This window comes from Ammospiza caudacuta, chromosome 1 (assembly GCF_027887145.1).
Source record: "Ammospiza caudacuta isolate bAmmCau1 chromosome 1, bAmmCau1.pri, whole genome shotgun sequence".
In the NCBI taxonomy this organism is placed as follows: Eukaryota; Metazoa; Chordata; class Aves; order Passeriformes; family Passerellidae; genus Ammospiza; species Ammospiza caudacuta.
Window position 1 is genome coordinate 72,516,115 of NC_080593.1, and position 20,985 is coordinate 72,537,099.

The 20,985-nt window shown below is 43.7% G+C and overlaps 1 protein-coding gene across 1 annotated transcript in view; it reads right to left on the reverse strand.

The window, feature by feature from the left end:
- The window catches only part of ZCCHC2 (zinc finger CCHC-type containing 2), a 44,141-nt gene extending 23,618 nt beyond the window's left edge, over window positions 1-20,523 (reverse strand). The window contains exons 1-4 of the mRNA XM_058815030.1: window positions 19,600-20,523; window positions 6,165-6,276; window positions 2,796-2,872; window positions 542-613 (exon numbers count right to left, since the gene is read on the reverse strand). Coding sequence (XP_058671013.1) covers window positions 542-613; window positions 2,796-2,872; window positions 6,165-6,276; window positions 19,600-20,523 — 1,185 coding nt within the window. The remainder of the gene's footprint in view (window positions 1-541; window positions 614-2,795; window positions 2,873-6,164; window positions 6,277-19,599) is intronic.
- Between the last annotated feature and the right edge of the window lie 462 nt (window positions 20,524-20,985).

The window sequence follows — 20,985 nt, forward strand, 5'->3', positions numbered from 1 at the left end:
TTTAAACATGGATACACACACACACACATATAGTTGCTAGATTCTCCTCAAGTTGAACTTCTTGTGATGATGAACAGGCCAGCCTTTGTGCTACTGAAGAATACAACAGCTAAATTAAAAACTATTATGCTTATGGCTGTGTCCCACTAATTAAACGTAACAAATTATACTCTTTAAGGTCCTTCTAGCAGGAACACAAGCAAACAACCAGTGGTTGTACCTATACATGAGGTCTGTGGGGAATATTAAAACCTCATCTGGTAGTTTTATGGTAGTTCAATTAAAACTTTAAGTGCCATTTCAGATGAGACAAACAATCACCTCCTGGGAAACTCCCCAAACATTCTCCAGGGCTGCTTCTTCTGTCAAGATCCTTAACTCCAATATATATAATTAAATGGTTAATACAATTGTGAAGTACAAAAATCTGCTGGCATGCTTTTGTTTCTATAATTACACCTCAGAAATCATAGCTCTCCTAGACTACTTCTGAAGTTATAATCCTGATGTATAAACACTACTTTCATATTTGAATACATACTCTTAGCAGGAATTCCTGAAGCTCCTGATGTGTTTTTGTTACACATGTTACAGAAAAATCAGACCAGGTTACCTAGAATGAAGGAAAAAAGAATGAGGAAAGTGCCTTTCTCCCAGTTTCATAGCAATTAGCTTATGAGAACAATTTCATAAATTTGGCAGTCTCAGAATTAACACTCGCAGTTAAGCAAACACCAGGCAAAACGGGGATAAGGCTGTACTTTTTCAAAGACATACTAATTTTGAGTGTGTATTTTAGGATCACCTTCATGTTATTTGTGGCTAAAGAGAGCATGGGCAAATTCAAGGAAATACAATGAAGTCCCTGAAGATTACTGACTCAAAAAGAAGCCAGGCAGAAGGCTCTGTAATTATGGGAGTTGTATCAAACAGAAATAATTAACCACAAAAAAATAGGTACCAGAGAAAATGACTGTAGGTCAGATATATTGCATTGACCACTCACTGTCATTACCAGAAGTCAAAATGAAACAAAAAATCTGTTTATATTACCTATAAAATAATTTTATCTGCCTTAGACTCAAATCTTACACAATCATATAGAAGTTATTTTAGGCTACAAGTCATAAAAAGTACTGCAAGTTACTGAAGAAGGCACTCAAGAATCAGACAATATTCTGGCATATGTTTTGATGATTCTGGCTTATTGTTTTGACACGACATGCAAGTAGTAAAACAGCACCTTCACATGCATGTTTTGAGTAAAAAATAAGTAAGCTTGGTTAGATGAGTGCTGCCTGGCTTTAAGCCCACTTCTGGGCCAAAGATTCCAATTAGTTACATGGGAACATTCAGGGTAACAGGAGTGGACACAACAATTACAAACATTCATTTACTCTCAGGAGTTGATAGAGTAATGTCACCCACCAACTGCCTTCAACTTAGTCCCCAAAAATGCCAACTACCCTCAGTGTCCTCAGCTGGGAAGCCATGACTGCAATTGCTGTTACAACCTTAAAAAACAGCAGTGTCTGGGCAAGTACAAAATTATCTACAGTGAAAAGCACAGAATATACCTGCACAGATGAGGAAAGGAAACTCTTTCCTAAAAGAACTGAGGTGGAGTTTCAAGATTACTGAAATAATCGCCAGAATATCTCCACATTCCCCCTTTAACAAAGAAATTCAAAACCACTGTAAAATCTGTCTACATGCTGAATCTTTAAAATAGTTTTTTTATTTTAAATTTTTATAATCCCTATAGACATTCTGTACAAACTTTCCCCATCTCCTACTGTAGTTTACTTCATACTCACTTCACAGACTATTCGGAAAAAAAAAATCTATGATGTGGTTGAAATATTTGGCCAGGTTAACCTTAAAGACTTTGAAGGCTACCTTCCACATATTACTGTCCTCAACAAAAGAGGAGTGCATCTATTTAGAGAATACAACATCACAGAATACAATACCAAATTCTGCGATCAACACACCAACTTTCAGCTCAAAATGGCTTTTTTTTAAGTTTGCTTCTTTAAAAACATCCCCCATGTCAAATGATCAGTTAGAATGTTTGATGTGAACCATTTTTTTTTGGGTGAAAAAGGAGAACATTTAACTTTAACTTCAAATCTGGTATAGTACCAGATTCACATCTATTGGCACAATGACTCATAGTGTTAGTCAGTCCTTGCTAAGAAAATTTACTACTTTGATTCAACTAGAGCATCACCATCACCAGCCTTAGTAACTATCATTTAATACATGCTGCCCTTGGCTACTATCATAGATGAAGACTACACTAGATAGGCTGTTCAGTTTTTGGCTGTTTTCCAGCTTGTTTGGTTTTCCCTTGAGAGACAAAGTCCAAAACAAAGGCACCAATCTCCAGTTTTCTCAAAAAGCACAGGCTCCACCTTCATATGGTAAACAGCAAGAAACAAGACCCAAGATGACCATATGACTCCAAGCAATCTGCAGTCACACCTGCGCTCCTGTGCCACTTGAGCACTCTAAAACTTCTAGTTTCAGAATTCTTATGAGTTAGAAAAAGCCAAGTTTCCTGAACTGATGTCACACACCTAGCTATGGCTGATGTTTTACACTTTCCCACCTTATGCCCTCACACTTTATGCCCACAGTTATGTAAAACACCTGATTTGTACACAGAATTCAAAAGAATCACAAGATAATTCAAAGAATCTCAAAATTGCCTCCTGTGAAGGTTTTTGAAACAAGCTGTATGTATCTGCACACAGACAATAATTTTAACATCCTAGAGATTATTTGCTTACTTTGAATGTGTACTCCAAATGTTTGTCAGCCCTTTTTCTTGATACGTCTTTCAGGGTTATCTTCTCAATGTGTACAGCTGAAAGAAAAACACCTTATTGTGCACTCCAAAACTGTCAGTTTGCAAACCATTCCTTACTTTCCCAGGCTCTCAGAGCATGCCTGTAGGCTAAATCCTGATGCACACAGTGCAACTCTTCCTTATGAGCTGCTGTATTGCAACAAACTGCTGGGAGCAGGTAGAACCTTGCTCTAAGTATTTCTCTGGCCTAATGACAATCTCTTTGGCACACATCATGAGAATCTATGCATTTCCCAAGAGCTTATTTACACCAAATGTCACATAATTACAACAATATAACCACTCTAAGTGAAAAGACACTAAAAGGAAGTCAAATGGTATCTTTACTTCAAGAAGTAACAAGTGCTGATAAAAACCAGCCAGTACCTTCTACACCTAGGCATGAGGAGCCTCACAATAGTACATGAGGGCAAACTAAGGCCAAATACCCACATTTCTGAGGGTACTTAGGTGAAAAGAATTAGTTAGGGAAGGCCTGAAGGAGACAGAAATGAGTGTCAGCAAACAGAAAACAAAGAAGAAGCAGAAAGCTTTGACAGTTGTACTGCAAAGAGTGTCATTGAATTGAACCCAGAGGGAACAAAGGTACTGTAAGTACTGGCTAATTTCACATTACTTCCCCAGAGCCTACTGTACACAACAACAGGGAGTTCTGGCTGCGACCTGGCAAACTGCAGCACCATATGGCTTTCAGGGCCTGGAGACTTTCTTGAGGGCACACAGCATTGCTCAGGTAATGCTCCATATAAAAACCCTTATATAGCCAAGATGGGCTTTCCAGTTTTGCTCCTATGCTGGCCTAAGTATTCAAGAGAATTTTATTCCAGTGCAAGCCTGAACACATCTTTACGTGTAAAGAAAAAAATTATTTAAAAGCAGCTCGACCTGCCCTACATCATCAATGCTTCCTTTCAATGCTTTAGAAGCTACTTTTTTTTGGAGGGAGGTGGGTGGTGTTAACAGTTAATGTTTTCCTTTCAATTTTTAAATGCATGTTTACATGGGATATATTGGGAACTACTCATAACAACAGTGTCTTTTCCTAAAAAAAAAAAAAAAATTAAACCTCCTGTAATTTCATGTTGCAAAATTTATTAACAGATATTAACTAATTATCATCTAATAGAATGTAAACAGTTTAAAATTAATTTTGTTACAGTTACAAATCAAGTCTCATCCCCATCAAACAAGCCATTTTTAAGAGAATTAAGCATTGGCAATTTCCATAAAGGAACAATAAGCCAGCAAATAAGTCTAGTGATAGTACTACAGCTTCCAATTTTCTTAGTAGAGAGATAAATACTGAATGTGCTGCTATACAATGGTTGTAATCCTCTAGCTGGGAGTTAGGAAGACAGACAAGCACTTCATTTTTACCAGTTAATGAAGATTATTACAAAGGAAAGAAATCTGAGATGAGCTAAGGATGCCAGACAATAACAATATTTCATGGAAAGATTAATGTTTAGTCATCTTAATTTTTACCTGTCTGGTATAGATTAAAGTGCTGTTAGAAGGAGGAACATGGCACAACAAAAGTTTTGTTGCAGTAAAATTTCTTAATGGCTAACATTCAAATTGATATCGGAATTCATATTCATAAGTTAATTAAGAAGTTGATTCCCATGACTGGAACTGAGAATAGTGGTTTAAATTGCATTCCACTACATGCATATATTTAGCATACACAATTAGGAAACTAAGACCATTAACATTCACAGACAAGCTTTTTTCCCTAATGAGACTGCTTATTTTAAACTATTGACAGTTCTTAATGCTAAAAATTTGTCCTCAGGTATAAAAAAATTTATTACACAATGCAGTACCTTCAACTTCCATAACTTCTTTCTGCTGCATGCTTCATTTAATGCATGATACAACAGGTAATTACACTGTTGTTGCTGCACAGCTTTAGTTCTACAGTTTCAACAGACTCCTTTATAATTCTGTCTCCATAAAGACATTTTAAATATTCTAAATGGCTGGAAGAAAAGTCTGAATACACAAGCCAATGAGGCGTGTCACATCTCTACCTCTATTCTGGACACAGCACATGCATCTAGGATGATGAAGTAAAGCATGTATACATGACACTGCTTCCATTCTAAGTCAAGATTTTAAAAATTCATATTCATCACAGCTGAGAATAAAACCTGAGTTTTACTATCAGTGGTATTTCTAACCAGTAAGGAGATTTCTGCAGTAGGGAATCTCTACCACATAACAGTGTAGCAAATATCACAAAGGTACTCTTATCCTTCACTGCGGTTTCTCACTATGATAATACAAATGCGGAAAAATATTTAAGCTCTTTGCTAGATTAAGTTATTCAAATTTTTTGTGCTTCTGTTACTCAATTTGAGTGTTACTAAAGAAATTCCCCTTTTTATGTTTCTAATTCATGAATACGAACACTTTGAACTCCATAAAAGGATTTGAAACAGGTTTGTTGTCTGTAATCTGCCATTATCTTCCTCTTGTATTTTTTTTTCAAGGAATCAAATCTCTCAAATTGCCTGTCTTCAAAGTGCAGTTAAATCTCCACACTAGAGACAAAAGGACATTTATAAGGACAAAATGAATAGCAATCGTTTTTCCATATTGTTGGCTCCTTCCTATCTGCACACTATCTGTTGACTAATTTTGAGTAGGCAAGTAACTTGCTAATCCTCTTGAAGAGTAAAGGGTGAGAATAAATCTGTTTTCAATAATGCTCACTTCTTCAAAGAGAAAATATTGTGCTGGCAATGGCATATCAGAGTTTTGTTTATGCTCAGAAGCCTGTTCTTATTCTCCCAAGCCAAAACAGTGACTCCTATTAAGCCTTTCACTTCTCCAAACTGCCATTTCTATAACACCTGCTAATGTGGGTTTTCTTTGATAATTTTTTTTTTAATGTCATCAAATACAACTGAATCAAGCAGCAAAATCTATGGACTGCTTCCCAATATTTTTGTGTTTAGCTTTGCTTAAAAAATTCAAATACTCCTAATACAATTGCATTATATGTTCTTGTTTTCCCCCAAATCCTGACCCTTTTTTCAGTGGGAAGCCCATTTGCAGCTGATTTTCATGCAGGCATTCACTAGCAGTTAGCAGTTAACACAAATGACAACTTGTTATAACAAAGAAAAGACCAAGTAGGTGGCAGAGAAGCTATTTTACTTACCAATCACTGCAGCTTCTTGTAACAGCAAGAAAGATACAAGATGTCTATAACTCCAAGCAGAGTTTAATGTTCAAGGAAACCCTTAGAAGCCTTCCTCAAAAGGAAGCTCAGACAACGTACCTTCTCTCTGAGGTCTGTGGGAAGCCACCGGGAGTCCATCATGAGGCGCTGTGGTTCGTTCTAGCAAACTGGTCTCATTACTTGACATGCAGTCACCATGGGAAAAGTCGTTCTAAATCAAGAAAGAGAAAAAAAAAGACACGTCTTAGTGGAAGGACTGCTACCAAAGCTTGCTCTCTTACTCAGCAGGTATTGCAGAAAAACCCACAAACCCTTTATCTGTTATTCCACACGACAAAAACCATAAAGCTCTTGACAGTGGCAAAAAGGTGCTCATTTCAGTTCTTACTTTATTTATGTGTTTATCAAATGTCATCTATAGCCTCCAATGTTTCACTGACCTTATTTTAAAAACAGAATATGGTAAGGAACAGGGTATCTCAAGCTGGACAATTCAAGACCATTAGCTCAGAACTTCAGTGATAATTTACAATTAGCATGAACTCTTTCAACTACTAACACGTCAGTCATCTACTCACTACATTCTAAATATAGTCTCCTCACTTATATTCATGCCCTGTACCTTCAGCCTGCCACCTTTTCTATGTAGGGAATCATGAGTAACTGCTTGGACAGTCTATGAAGACATGCAGTCCATGCATCTCTCATCAATGAAATCCACGCATCTCTTACCAGCTAAAATTCAGAACACAAGCAGTTACCACCAACACCCTCACTTTGACAGAGAAAATGACAGACTGAAAGCTCATCTCCCCCCACATTTACAGGAAGACTTCAAAATTATATACCAAGACATAGTAATACAGTGGACAAGAAAGAGATAGATAACACAGATAGCTAAGTAAGGGAATAAAGAATAATCTGGGCTAACAATGATAAATAAGAAAAAAGTATTAGAATAGCATGGACTACAAGTGGTTTCCCTAGGGTAACAAGAGCCTATATAATTTTTTCCAAATTAGGATGAAACACTAATGTATCAATTTACACATTCTTCAATGACCTGGTCTTGCTAAAACAAAAGGAAGCAAGCAAGCAAACAAACTGATGAATAACCAAGTTAAAACTCAGAAATATTTTGAAACATACAGTGACATTAAATGCAGCTATTTAATTCCATGTTCAAGGAAACAACACATTGCCTTTCAAAGGTACGTGCACAAAAAACTAGGAAATACAGGAAGTTACTAGCAAGTGTTTGGATTAATCTTTTTTAAGTAAAAAACTTTTATCTGTAACAAGTAGTATAACACATGAGCTGATGAAATAGCAAGTTCGGGAAAACTGAATGCACCACAAACATTTAGGAACTGGTATGCATGAAAACTAAATTTATTCATACGGATGAAGAACACTGAAAGACCTTCATAAAAGATGGGTAGAGAAAAAATATAAATCTCCAGAGAGCATTCTTTATTTTTAAATGCAGAAAGCATAGTAAGTGTCAGAATATATGTGGTTGGTTGGGTTATTATCACATTTGTGCAATGTGATGAGACAAATCATCAACCAAGATTAGTTGCTGTATTTGTTGAAGAGGACCCCAAGACTGTCACAACAGAAAGACCAGAATGAGAAAGCACAAAGGTGGCAAAAGACATAGGAATTCCCTGCCAATTCTTCAACAAACTCCTTCAGATATGACAGATATACCAGCTAAAGCTGGCTTCATCTTACAAAACCAGCTTTACTTCATCTACAACACGGGCACGAACTGTGGCAACTCCTAACAGTGCATCCAACACATGCCGACCCAGGAAGTGTCCAGGCATTAAGGCTGCCCTGGGCATGCTGATAACCTAACTTTGGTCAGTGACACCCATAGCAGCACAGTTAGCAAGTGCACTGCAGTCTAAAGCTGTTTCAGCTGTTTCATCAAACCAGTATATGGTTTGTGCTCTGAGCTGAGCATTGGTAATTTCAGGTTTCAAAGCCATCAGATTTAAAATATAAAGCCTGCTTTGTTTCTTCAAGATAAAACTCACACCAGTCCGCAGTCACTCAGTAAATAATCGCAGCAAACATCTAATAAATTATGAGCTCAATGTCAGATATAGGGTAAGAAAGGAAAACAGCTGTATGTCAACGAGACTGGCGAGACTGCAATTTTTAACAGCTTTAGCACATTTTCAGGTTTAGTTTACTAAAATAACCCCTGAAACAAGCCACCACACAAGCATGCTCTGGAGAGAACTACTTCCAGAACACTTCAAAAAACCCACCGATACTGTTTCAGCAGACATTTCATAACAACTGTGGGCAGAAAAAGTGGAAGAACTTTGGTTTGGTTAAGTGTTAACTCCTGATCTAAAAACAATCAAATTTGAGGTCAGACCTTCTCTTGCATTCAAAGCCAGGATATTTGTTTTGATTAATGGAAAACAAATTACAGACTATTCTAAAAAATAATAGCTAGTTTAAAAGTCAAATAAACTGTGAGCAGTTTTTAGGAGATTTATAGAAATAGAATTTACTTCAAAAAAGTATTCTGTTCAGCTCATGTCAAAGAAGCATTAAATACTGCTGCTACACCTTCTAATACTAGAAAATTGCTTCTTACCAAGCACACATATCATCTCTGTAATAGCATTCAAATACTTTTGCAGTGAATTATTGTAGAATGGTTATTTTTCTATCCATGGCAGCAGTCTGTAACAGGCAAACTACAACCACAGTTGAATGCCCCCTCTAAACTGCAAAATATTACATTAAGGTTTCAAACCTTATTTAAATAATTATACCAATTATTATAAAATAACTATAATAAATTTATAATTTATTCACTTGCAGAATTCTTCATGTCCAAAGTTAACCAGTAATATCTATTCTGTGACTGCTGGCTTTCACAACACAGAAGGTAGACAGTGGGAAATCCAGAGCAGTCACAGCTTTATCTTACAGCCTGCAAAGCTCCAGATCCTGTCTTAAGCTGCATTACTACTCTTCAATTTTGGTGTTACCTGCTGTGACAGTTCTACATCAAACTCACAAGTAACTGAAACACGGGCGCCACTGTCAGAGCAGACAACTCTAGGGCAAGTGACTGCAAAGTCTGAAGGGCCAAAGAATATTAAGAGTGGCATCATATGTTGTTACATGGTGCCAGTCACACCAGGAGCACAAGCCCTTTAAAGCCTGGTACACTGCTGAGGAAGGGCATGCCATACAGAACCAGCTGTGCTCATCCTTTCCTGTCAGTGAATACAGCATATTATCCATGTTCACACAACACACACAAGTGTAAGGCTAACTCCCACATAAGCCTCTGCCACTGTGAGACTTCACTGCAACTCACAGTGCTGCTGCTAATGATTAAAATACAGTGAAGCAGGAAATGTGGGTGGCCCCAAATCAGCTGCCAGATAATTAATTTGATAATCACACAGATCTCAGTGATGGGCTGAAGGATTAACTACATTTCTCCTTGAAAGTGAAACAAGCTAAGAGAGTACCCTAAGAATTATCTCCTCTTACAACCTAGACCTGAGTTTTGTATTAAACAGATCTATCCTCATATGGTTGAAAGCAAGTACTATGTTAAAAAAAGCTTATCACTTGAGACACCTCCCAGGACTGTATCGTATGATCACAGAATGTTCTGGGTTGGAAGTGACCTTAAAGATCACCTAGTTCCAATCCTTCTCCCATCGGCAGGGACACCTTCCCCTAGAAACAGCTGCTCAGAGCCCCATCCAACCTGGCCTTGAACACCTCCTGGGATGAGGCATTCGCAGTTTCTCCAGGCAACCTCTTCCAGTGCTTCACCTCCCTCACAGTAAAGAATTTCTTCCTAATATCTAGAATGTGGTTGGATTTCTAGCCTGCAAGCACACATTGCCAGGTCACATTCAGCTTCTCATCAAACCACTCTCTCAAGTTCTTCTCCTCAGACTGCTCTCAATCCATTCTCTGCCAAGCCTGTATTTGTACTTATCATTGTCCCAATCCACCAGCAGAACCTTGTACTTGGCCTAGCTGAACTTCATGAGGTTCACAGAGATTCTTCTCTCAACCCTGCCAAGGTCCCTGTGGATCCTTCCCTCCAGTGTGACAACTGCAAAACACTGCTCGCTGTCACTGGCAAACTCACCAAGGGTACCCTTGATCCCACTGTCCATGTCACTGACAAAGATGTAGAACAGCACCAGTGCCAGGACCAACCCCAAGGAACTCCACTTGTCACAGGTCTCTGCTTGGACCAGGGAGCCCTTGAAAACAACTCCTTGAGTGTGACCATCCAGCCAATTTCCTTATCCACCGACTGGTCCATCTGTCAAATCCATGTCTCTCCAGTTTAGAGACAAGGCCATCATGTGGGACAGTGCCAAATGCTTTGCACAAGTCTAGGGAGATAATGACAGTCACTCCTCCTATCAACATTACCATCCCGTTGTAGAAGCCCACCATTTTATCAGGCATTATTTGTTCTCAGCAAAGCCATGTTTGCCATCAAATGACTCCTTATTTTCTATTTGCCTTAGCATGGTTTCCAGGAGGATTTGTTTCATGATCTTGCCAGGCAGAGGTGAGACTTACCAACTTCTAATTCCCTAGGTCTTCCTTATCTCCCTTTTTTAAAATGGGGCTTATGTTTCCCCTTTTCCAGTCAGTGGAAACTTCACTAGACTCCCATGACTTCTGAAATATGATGGATAGATGCTGAGATACTTCAGCTGTCAATTCCTCCAGGACCCATGGGTGCATCTCATCAGGTCCCATTGTTTTGAGCACCCTTACATTCCTCAGATAGTCTTCAACATGTTCTCCTACAGCTGGTGGTTCCTTATTCTCCCAGATCCTGCCTTTGCTGCCATGACTTCAATGGTGTGGGCTGGAGCACTTGGTGAAGACTGAGGCAAAAAATTTATTGAGTACCTTGGCCTTCTCCATATCCCAAGTGGCCAAATACACCATTTACTTTGAGTCTTTCTCTTACCACCCATGTATCTACAGAAGATTTTGTTGTTGCCACTAACATCCCTGGCTAGATTTAGTTCTATCATGGTTTTAGCTTTCCTAACCTGGCTACTCAAACAGTTTGTCTGTATTTCTCCCAGGGTATCTGTCACTGCCTTCCACCCTTCATAGCCTTCCTTCTCATGTTTGAGTTCATCGAGAAGCAACTTACTTATCCACACAGGCCTCCTAGTATTTCTGCCTGACTTCCTCCTCACTGGGATGCATCACTAATGAGCTCAGAAGCAGCGATTCTGTAATATCAATCAATTTTCTGGGGCCCCTCTTCCCTCTGGGGCTTATTTCATGCTACTCTACCAATCAGTCTCCTGAAGAGGAGTCCAGAAGTATTTATGCCCCAAGGTCCAGGGGTGCTTGTCTGTAACACAAGCACCAAATATCTAAAGTGGTGAGCCATCCTGCTGAGGAGGGTGTTGCTCTGCCTGATTCCATGTGAGCTGAGATCTCAGCTCACCTACACAAGACAGATGTCCAAACTCTGCCTTCTATCAATGCAGATGACTGATCAAACAATGTCATGCTGGCATTGCTTTGGCAATATGCAGTGAAATCTGTTACTGGATAGCTTACTAATCATCACGAGCAAGCAATTGATGCACATAAGTCTTCTGATGCTTGCACTGCACTTTCATAAAAGAACTATTCATTCATCAGCTCTGATGAGCACTAACAAGGGAAACACACTTCCAGCAGCTGGACAGCTTGATTAGTTCTACATGCCCAAATATGAAATATTATTTTTCTGCAAGAACTACAGTAAATGTGCTATGAGGGACAGCACTACTCAGCCTTGCAGGCTGTGCAGATGCAAACTGGCACAGCTTGTTCATTCATCTAAAAGTGGGAACTGACAAACAAAGCCAGATGAAAGAAGGCATTTCGGAAAAAATCAAGGTCTAACTCATGATTGTAAGCTATCAACTACAGCATCTGCACCTTCAACAAAATTGAGTGATGTCAGAATAATCATTAACAGATGTGGTGCCAATTACAAGACCAAAGCCATGATTTGTTTATAACAAACCATGCAGGCTCTCATCACCTCACAGCTGTGATACACAGATGTATCGCTACATAGCTGTGGTAGCATAAAGGTTCAACATTTCCTCTCCAGAAGCAACAACCAGGTGAAACCACCTGAGTATTTGTGTACTGCTGAACCCTCTCCTGATGACTACAGCAGCAGAGATGAAGCCTTACTCAACACTCTGAGCAACTGTACCTGCACCCCATCACTGTGGGGTGTGGCTTGGATACAGGGACAGAACATTCTTGTCATTTTAAAATGGAAATCCAGCATATGCATTTAATACTCACAAATGCAAACATCTAGAGCAGCAATGCTTCAAAATCTATTTAATGCTTACCACATTGATACAACGGATTGTCCCCTAACCAAAAAAATCCAGTACTGTCTCAGACAAGCTGCTAGGCAAATGCAAGACCAAGACTGCAGACAAATGCCCAACAGACATTGCTGCTAAACCATGCTCCAATCTGCAAACTCTGAACTATGCAAAGGCACCATCCAATTGTTCTAAGATGGAGAGATGCTGTTCTGTTCTACAAGACTAAAGCAGAATGAGCCTCAAGATCTTGGACCACAAAATCCCACCAAATTATCTCTCTTTTAGCCAAACCAACATACAACTTAGATGCTGACATGTCAACTTTTAAATAGAATCAATGATACTCCAGAACAATAATGCTTATTCCACACAGAACCTCAGCTGAAGAAATGGGCTGACAGGAACCTCAGAAAATTCACTATGGGAAAGTGCAAAATCCTACACCTGGGCAGGAAGAACTACAGGCACCACACATTCGGGGACCTAACAGACTATATATAGAGTGGCTTTGCAGAAAAAGATCTATACTTATAAAAATGTGTGTGTATGCACACATCTGAAGGGAAGGTGCAACGAGGATGGAGCCAGGCTCTTTTTAGCAGTGACCAGTGACAGAAGCAACAGGCAGAAGCTGAAACACAGGAGGTTCCCTCTGGACATCTGGAAACACTTTTTCATTGTCAGGGTGACTGAGCACAGGTTGCCCAGACAAGCTGTGCAGTCTACATCCTTGAAAACACCCAAAAGCCATCTGGACATGGTCCTAGGGAATGAGCTGTAGGTAGCCTTGCTTAAGCCAGATCACCTCCAGAGGTCACAGCCAATCTCAGTCCCTCCATGGTTCTGTGACCAGACATAAAATCCCATAATATGTGCAGTGAAGGTCTGACTGGCTGAACATACAGTTCAAATGGATTATGTGCAACTGCCCTATTAACTCATATCTAGTAAGCTGGACTGCATAGAGAGTACGCACAGGGGCCTAAAAGTACTTTGAAGCATATCTGTTTTGCTAAACTATGTTAAAGAGTCTGCCTGCAAGAGGCAGCAACAAAACATTACAGAGGAGACAGAAACCTGACAAAACATCAGCTGATTCTGAGAAGAAAATGACACCACATGACAGCTTCAGCAATCACATAGTGGCTAACTTATAGCATTACCAAATCCTAACAATTTTGAGACAAAGGGCAACCAACCCTGTTACATCACAGGAACAAATTCAGCCTGTGGCAATTACATTTGAAGTACTAGACATGGCTACACCTATGATTTACAGTGCTGGGGAAATAATGCACCTCGTGTTTGCTAGAAACACAGTGTGTTTTAAGTCTCGCCTCACCTGAGCTTCTAACAGGACCTAAATCAGTTTCAGTCCAACCTAGCTAGTCCACGACACAGCAGGGAAGTTGAAGCTAGAGCCAGCCAAGCACCAGTTCAAGAATTACTCTGTCCCCAGGTGGCTGCTCTTTCAACAACCCTGCAACATCATACTTGTGCTATTGTCAGCTGAGTGAATAAAAATAAGATTACTTGAATGTAGCAGTTCAGACTAATACAAAAAAATATTCTCATAACAGTCTAGAGTGATAGGAAGATTTAAAAAACATTTGCCCCTGAAGAGTAGTTCACTGAAGTACAGTCAGTACTGAGAAGGGACAATGCCTTCATTACTACATTTAATTACCATCAAAGGCCAATATATCATTTTGTCCAATCCTTGAACTCCAGCATAGTTTGAAAGTATTCCTTTATGTACAGCATTTTCAAATAACAGAAAATCTTTGTCTTGTGGTTATCTTGCTCCTAAGACACTTCCCAAGACACTAAATTTTCTTTAGCTGTTCAAAATATTTTTACTTTCTTCTCCCAAAAAGACAAGATTAAGGAAGTTAAGGAAAGAGGTTGAGGAAAGGCAATAAACTCACAAAGGAATGCACTTTCTAGTCAGATCTCTTACAGTTTTGGTCTCCAGAAGTATAAACCCTTAGACTTGGAGGATACTACAGAAATTCACCAACTCTTTAAGGAAAAGTAGGTATTTCGTTTTAGTTATAGTAATGAAGAATCAGCTGTAGTGCTTTCTAGGACAGCTATGGCTAGAGACTGATAATGACACACAAACAAGGTGACAGATTTAAGCAGGCAGAATTCTACACACTTCAGAGGGTTCACAGACACAACCATCTTACTGCTGCTGTCTGCACCCTTTTCTGCAGCTCTTTAGAAAAAGCTCAGAGTCCTCTGCACTCCAAGCCCAGTGAGATCCTGCCACCTATAAATAAGTCAGCATTGGGCAACCCTGAAAACTGGACCACAGCTCAACTACAGCAATCGAAGTACAAGCATTAGGAAGTCAGGGGTGTATTTTCAACACTCCCGGTATTCATTGACTCTGCTGGACAACAAATTGTCAGGGACAACAAAGAGGCTGATTAACTCGGTATAATCGGTCTGGGAACGACTACAAACTTGTACTAACACCTCATGTTTAGAATTAAACAGCTAAAACAGCTCAAAGCAGTGAAAGTTTTTACTCTGCAATTTCCTGGAACATCAGCATGCACATCTAGATAGAACTCGTTCATTTTAGGCATTGTTTTTTATCTAGCTATGACTTCCTTTCCAGAAGACTTCAGGTAATGTTTCTGGAAATTCTTAACTCCTGTTTGGAGACACAGAAATTCCTGTTCAGAGACAAGGCTGTTAGGTTCTCTGAGGCATCTGGAATACTTTTCATCTCAGTATGCAAAACTTCTAAAACATTTGTATTTCCCTGGAGTGCATCATCATTTAAAAGATCTTTGCCAAGAGTGAAATGACATTTTTAATCTTTATGTCTCTTATTTAAACCAGGCTCTGAAGATACACTTCTCCTTATACTCAACTCTATGACACTAAAAACAGTGCACTGCAGACAGAGCTCATAGATTCTAAAATTAAATTCTACTACTTTATTCTGCTGCAAGTCACTGAAGACCAATTATAAAAGCACTCTTCTAATTTGCACACAAAATATCCTATAAATAGAAGTGCACTAAGAAAAGTACTCTGTAAATAGAAACTTCCCCTTTGTTTGTAAGTAAAGAATTTTTCTGTGAAGAATCCTGCAGCCAACTAATTATATTACTATTCAACAACTATTATCTCCAGGAGATTGCTTATTTCAACAGAACCTTGGTTCTATTCCTGTCAAGTATGCCTGATTAAACACTCCAGTGCCTAATACAAGCCACATTTATCATGTTCGTGGATATACAGAGCTTCTTCGGTATTTCAGCATTTTGATCCCAGACACGCGATGGGATGGAGAAAGATAAACAATAAAGTCAAACTGCTTCGATAATGATGCACTTATTAAACAAAAATAATCAACACAAGAGTTAAGCTATGTGTTCTGTTACTTAAACCAATATACAGAGGTATCAACAGGATCTTTGCACATTAATGCTTCTTTTATTCAGCAGCCAATACTGCTGATTTATTCTTATACTTCAACTTCAGATTCAAAGCTGATATTCTGCAGTTTAACACACCAATGACTTTTTTCCAAAAGATGTTCTTTTAAACTACACCTTAAATTAAGAATTTGAAAATAGTATCAAGTGTTTCTACTTTAAGCATAAAAACTCCCTAACCTTAACTCAGAACACTTCATAAAGAAATCAAGTTTATCAACTGTAAGGTAATCCTAGATCTGCCCATCCCACTGCAGCAGTCCTACCTCCCCACTTTCAAATTCGTGTTTTGAGCTTGAATAGAATTTGTAGAATATTTTAAAATCTATCACCAAAGAAGTTACATTTTTCAAAATCACTGAAATAAGACACTAAAAATAGCAACAATTTTATTAACCCTTTGTCATGAAGCAACTTTATAGTGAGCTCAATTTTATCAGACAACACAGACCCTAACCAGAAAACAGAACCCCAACAATGGGCAAAAGCAAATTGCTTTACGTTCTAGTAAATCACCCACAAATTCTCTGCAGGTGAACCTCCCAAGCCTTGGTGTTCACTGAAGCCAGGTGTTACAGCTCCTCAAAACCTCAAACGGAGCCATTTAGTTAGATACGCCACGTGCAATAGCACAGCCCTTTGCCCTAAAGAATTCAGAACGGACAAACCGCCTGATTCTGCTCCAGCTCTGAACTCCCTTAGTTTGCAGGCTGCTTTCCTATGCCTGGTTGCTGCCAGCCATAGGAATGCATTGGTATTTCACAGCCCAGCCGGTGAACAACAGCTCAGTGACCACCTTCCGACGGGTCAGAAGCCGGGAGCTGAGAACGTCCGGGAGCGCTAAGCACGGCAAGACCAGAGCAGAGCTGGCAGCCTCCGTGCACAGAACGCTGCTGCGCTTTCCCCGCCCGACAGCCGGGCCCGCCGCAGTCCCACACACACGCTTCCCGCCCGAGGAGCGGAGCGGGGCCACGCCGAGCCCCCCCCCGTTATGCAATGGCGGCACCGCCCCTTCCCGCCGGGCCGGGCCGGGCACCGCCCCAGGGGCACGTGACCGGGAGCCAGCGCCGCCATGTTGGACGGGGCGGGAAGCGGCGACCACCATCAGGCACCGCGTCTCTGCCCGCGCAGGGCGCTGCCGGGCGGCCCCCGCCCCACGGCGGGCAGCGCGGAGGGGTAGCGGGGCTGTGCCCTCACGGAGCGCCGGCGATCCCTGACCCACCCGTCCTCCCCGCAAAGAAAGAGAGGGGTCACCCCCTTTCCCCGGGCCATGACGGTGCTCGGTGCTCTGGAGCGCCGTGTCCACCCCGCTCCCCCTCCCGCCGGTCCTTCGCCCTCGCCGCCCCCGGCTGTGCCCCTCTAACGGAGCCGTCCCGTCCTCCTCCCCGGCACCGCCTGCCCGAGCGCTTCCCGTGCGGCCGCGGGACCACCGCGAGGGCTCCCGAGTGGAGCTGCTTGCACTGCCCGGCACGGAGCGGGTTATTCCCGGAGATGGAGCCCAGCCCTTCTGACACGAGCCCAACCGAATAAAATTTCAGAGAGGTCTTTATGAACTGTTCCAGTTCATAAACGCAGAGCCCTGAAGGCACTCAAATTTCAGAGGTTAAAGGAGGAGAAAAGGCCTGTGGACACCCGACAGGATTTTAAATCAAGTTCACTGTAATGCTACGGCAGCATTTTGCCAAAGAAGCCTTTAATTCTGCTACTGGCTCCATCTCCTCTAGCGTTTTATCTGCGAGGGTCCCACTGTCCCGTGGACGCTGACTGAAATACTAAGCAGAAACCCACTGATCCCTCAGTGGGTTCTCTGTCAGCCATTATTTCCCAGAAAGGCTGTGCTGTATTTACAATTAGCCATTAAAGAGGGGAAGGGGAAGGAAGGCCTACGGAAGCGCTGCCGTTTCACTGCTGTGTCGAGTACGGAGTATGTGATGTGCATGTTCAGCCAAGCTGACTCGGGTCTCTCAGGGTTCCCCGAGTAAACAAAACCACCACAACTTGGACAGCTGCTTTTATGCTTAAGCCAGAACACCGCACAAAACTGACTTCAATCCAGTAGTTCACGGGAGCCTGCTGTCCCAACTGCAGTTGGTGGGACACACTGAGCAGCTACAATTGCTGTGCCAGTTCCAGGCAGGAAGTATGCTTCCGGTTCCTAGCACTTTAAACCCAGAAGGGACAGTGTCCAGTCTTACCACTTCCTGCAATTCAATCTCTTCCCCGGAAAGATGGACTTTCAGGATTAATTCTGGGATAGAACTAGACTTGCTGCAGGCCAATGAGCCAAAATAAACACTTTTTGGACTGATGCTCCAAATTCATTGTGATTTCAGTTCTGTAACATCTGCCCATTAGTTTATGACCTGCCAATTGCATTTTGGCCTTTAAGTAATATAAACATTTAGTTAATAAATATAATATCAGAAGGCTGAGAAACTGATCTCTGTCTCCTCTGGGTACTCCTCAAGAGCATACCCCATCCTTAGCAAACAGAAGGAGCCATTGCTTTCACATGGCAGGCAATGCAGAAGTTTTTTACAAGTGGCTGAAATGGACTGCACTGCAAGCAAACTTAGAAACAAAATCCCAAAACCCCAACCCTTACTGCTTTGTACCCTTTTCTGTCAAGTAACTCATGAAAACCTGATGGGTTCAGTGGAACAGCACTATAAACACCCATCTTCCAGCCCTTCCTTCCCCTTTTGCAGGAGAGGCCATCTATAGACCAAAAATTGCAGAGCTCCATGAGAACAGCTTGGCTGCATAAATATGGGGCAATTTTTAAAGCCCATGCTCATCAAGAGGGCAGCAGTGAATGGCACTGCAGGAAAACCTCTGCTTAAACAGAGCTACTGCACAAGAGAATGCTTCCCTTGTCACTCACTGCAAGTCCTCATCCCTGGTGACAGCCTCATCCTAGCAACAAGTGGCACATCTGCTTTCAGGATGAGCTTTGCTGTTTCCTGACAGACACCCAAAAAAAATCAGTATTTCTCTGGACAGAAGCTCCAGTTGTGACAATGTTTCTTTAGTGGAATCATTACCACCCCTTTCCTAATGTTGTCAGCCATCTCACTGAACCTGGTGTTTCAGAGAACCAGCCTTAGAGCTGGTGACCCGACTGCTGCCCTGATTCTTGCCAAGTTCAAGCCTGTGTCTCATTCTGTGAAGGGGCAAGGAAGCAGACGCCATATAAAAAAAATATTTCAACTTGTTCTATTGGTTTGAAGCCCCTAGAGAATGTGCTCTTAGGCAATCTGGTCTCTATCTAGCATTATTATAATTTCTATTTTTACAAGTCTAATCAAGCTGCTAGTTGCTGTTGCTTGAACTCCTGCTTCGTGCAGTGACCTACAGCGTACAAGGCAGCCAGTTCAGTACTGTGCACCCTGCACTCCAGCACGGCAGAGTTCCAGAAAAAAAACCAGCGTTCCATAAAGCATGGCAGGCTAGGAAAATCAGCCCTTCCCCCCGCCAAGAAATTTGTAGTAGACACTCCGCAGGAGGTTGTGGGGGCGGCCGGGGCTGACACTGCCGTGGTAGGGGGAGGACGGAAGGGACCACATCCCAGTGGGGGGGATTCGGGGAAAGCAAGCGGCCGCTCCTACAAAAACAGGAGGGAGCGATGCAAGAAGGACTAAACCACCCGCTGAGATGGCGCAGCAGGATGGGCGCAGGACGCGCCGTTACCTGGGCTGGGTGGCGGCCGAAGCCCTCCTCCTCCTCCTCCTGGTCCCCGCACAGGGCCCTCCGCAGCCGCTCGAGGTGCTCCCGCAGGGTGACCCGCTGGTGGAAGGAGAAGGCCGGGTGCAGCGAGGCCATGGTGAAGAGCAGGAGCAGCTCCTCCTGCGCGCCGCAGCCCAGGCCCTGGGCGGCGGGGAGCCCGGCCTGCCCGTTCTCGGCGGCTCCGTCCATCACCACCACCACGTCCCCCTCCTCCTCCTCTTCCTCCTCCTCGGCTGGGGCCCGCCGCGCCGCCGGGCAGCTCTGCAGGATGGAGTCCACCTGGGGCAGGAGGCGGTGCAGGCGGCCGGCGGCCTCGCGGTTCTCGGAGCCCAGCAGGGCCAGGTAGACGATGAGCTTGGAGCGCACGGCGGGGTCGCGGAAGTCGCCGAGCTGTCCGGGGTCGCTGAGCCCGTTGGCCTTGGCCTCCGAGTCGCGGAGGCAGTGGTAGTCCTTGCGGGCCAGGTCCTCCAGGCAGGAGCCCAGGAATCGCAGCTCCAGCGGGTTGCACAGGTCCAGCAGCCCCACCATGAACTCCAGGCGCTGCGCCGAGCCCAGCACCAGCCCGAACCACTCGTACACCGTCTCCTTGTCGGTGCGGGCGGCCGCCGAGCCGGGACCGCCGCCGCCCGGAGCGCCCAGCGAGGCGGGGGGGGGCGGCGGGCCGGGCCCAGGCCCCGGCCCCAGGCCGTGCAGCCGGCTCGGCCTCTCCAGCCCGCACCCCCTCCCTGCCGCCGCGGAGGCGACCCCGCGAGCCCGGGGCACCTGCTGCTGCAGCGGGAGGTGACAGTCCAGGGCACCGCCGGGCTCCTTCAACCCTGCCGCTGTCGCATCTTCCGCCGCCGCTGCCTTGTGGCTCGTCTGCTTCAGGGGCAGCTTCATCTTCAGCATCCTCGGCGGCGGCGCGGGGGGGACGCGACGCCCGCCGGGACCCGGCGGCAGCGGGGAGGTGGCGGCGCGCGCGGCGCTCAGGCGGAGCCGCTCATGCCGCTCATGCGGCCCGGCCGGCGCGGGAGCGGCGCGCGCGCACGCGGAGCGGGGGAAAGGCGGCCGAAACGGTCCCGGCGGGCGGGGAGTGGGGAGTGGGCGGGCGGGGCGGAGCTCGACTCGCTCGCGGCGGCGGCGGCCGTTCCCCGTCTCCGCCTCCCCCCGGCGCGCTCCCGCGGCGGTTCCCCCTCTCCCCGCCTGTGCCCGGCGCCCGCGCAGAGCCGGTAGGCGCCGGCGATGGAGCGCTCGTGGCCCTGGGCCGGCGCGGCGGGTCCGGCTGAGGTCCGAGCTCCCGGCGGGGGAGCGGCGGGGCGGGGGGCAGGGGAAGGGGGGGGCAGGTGGCGGGCGGAGCGCGCGCGCGCCTCT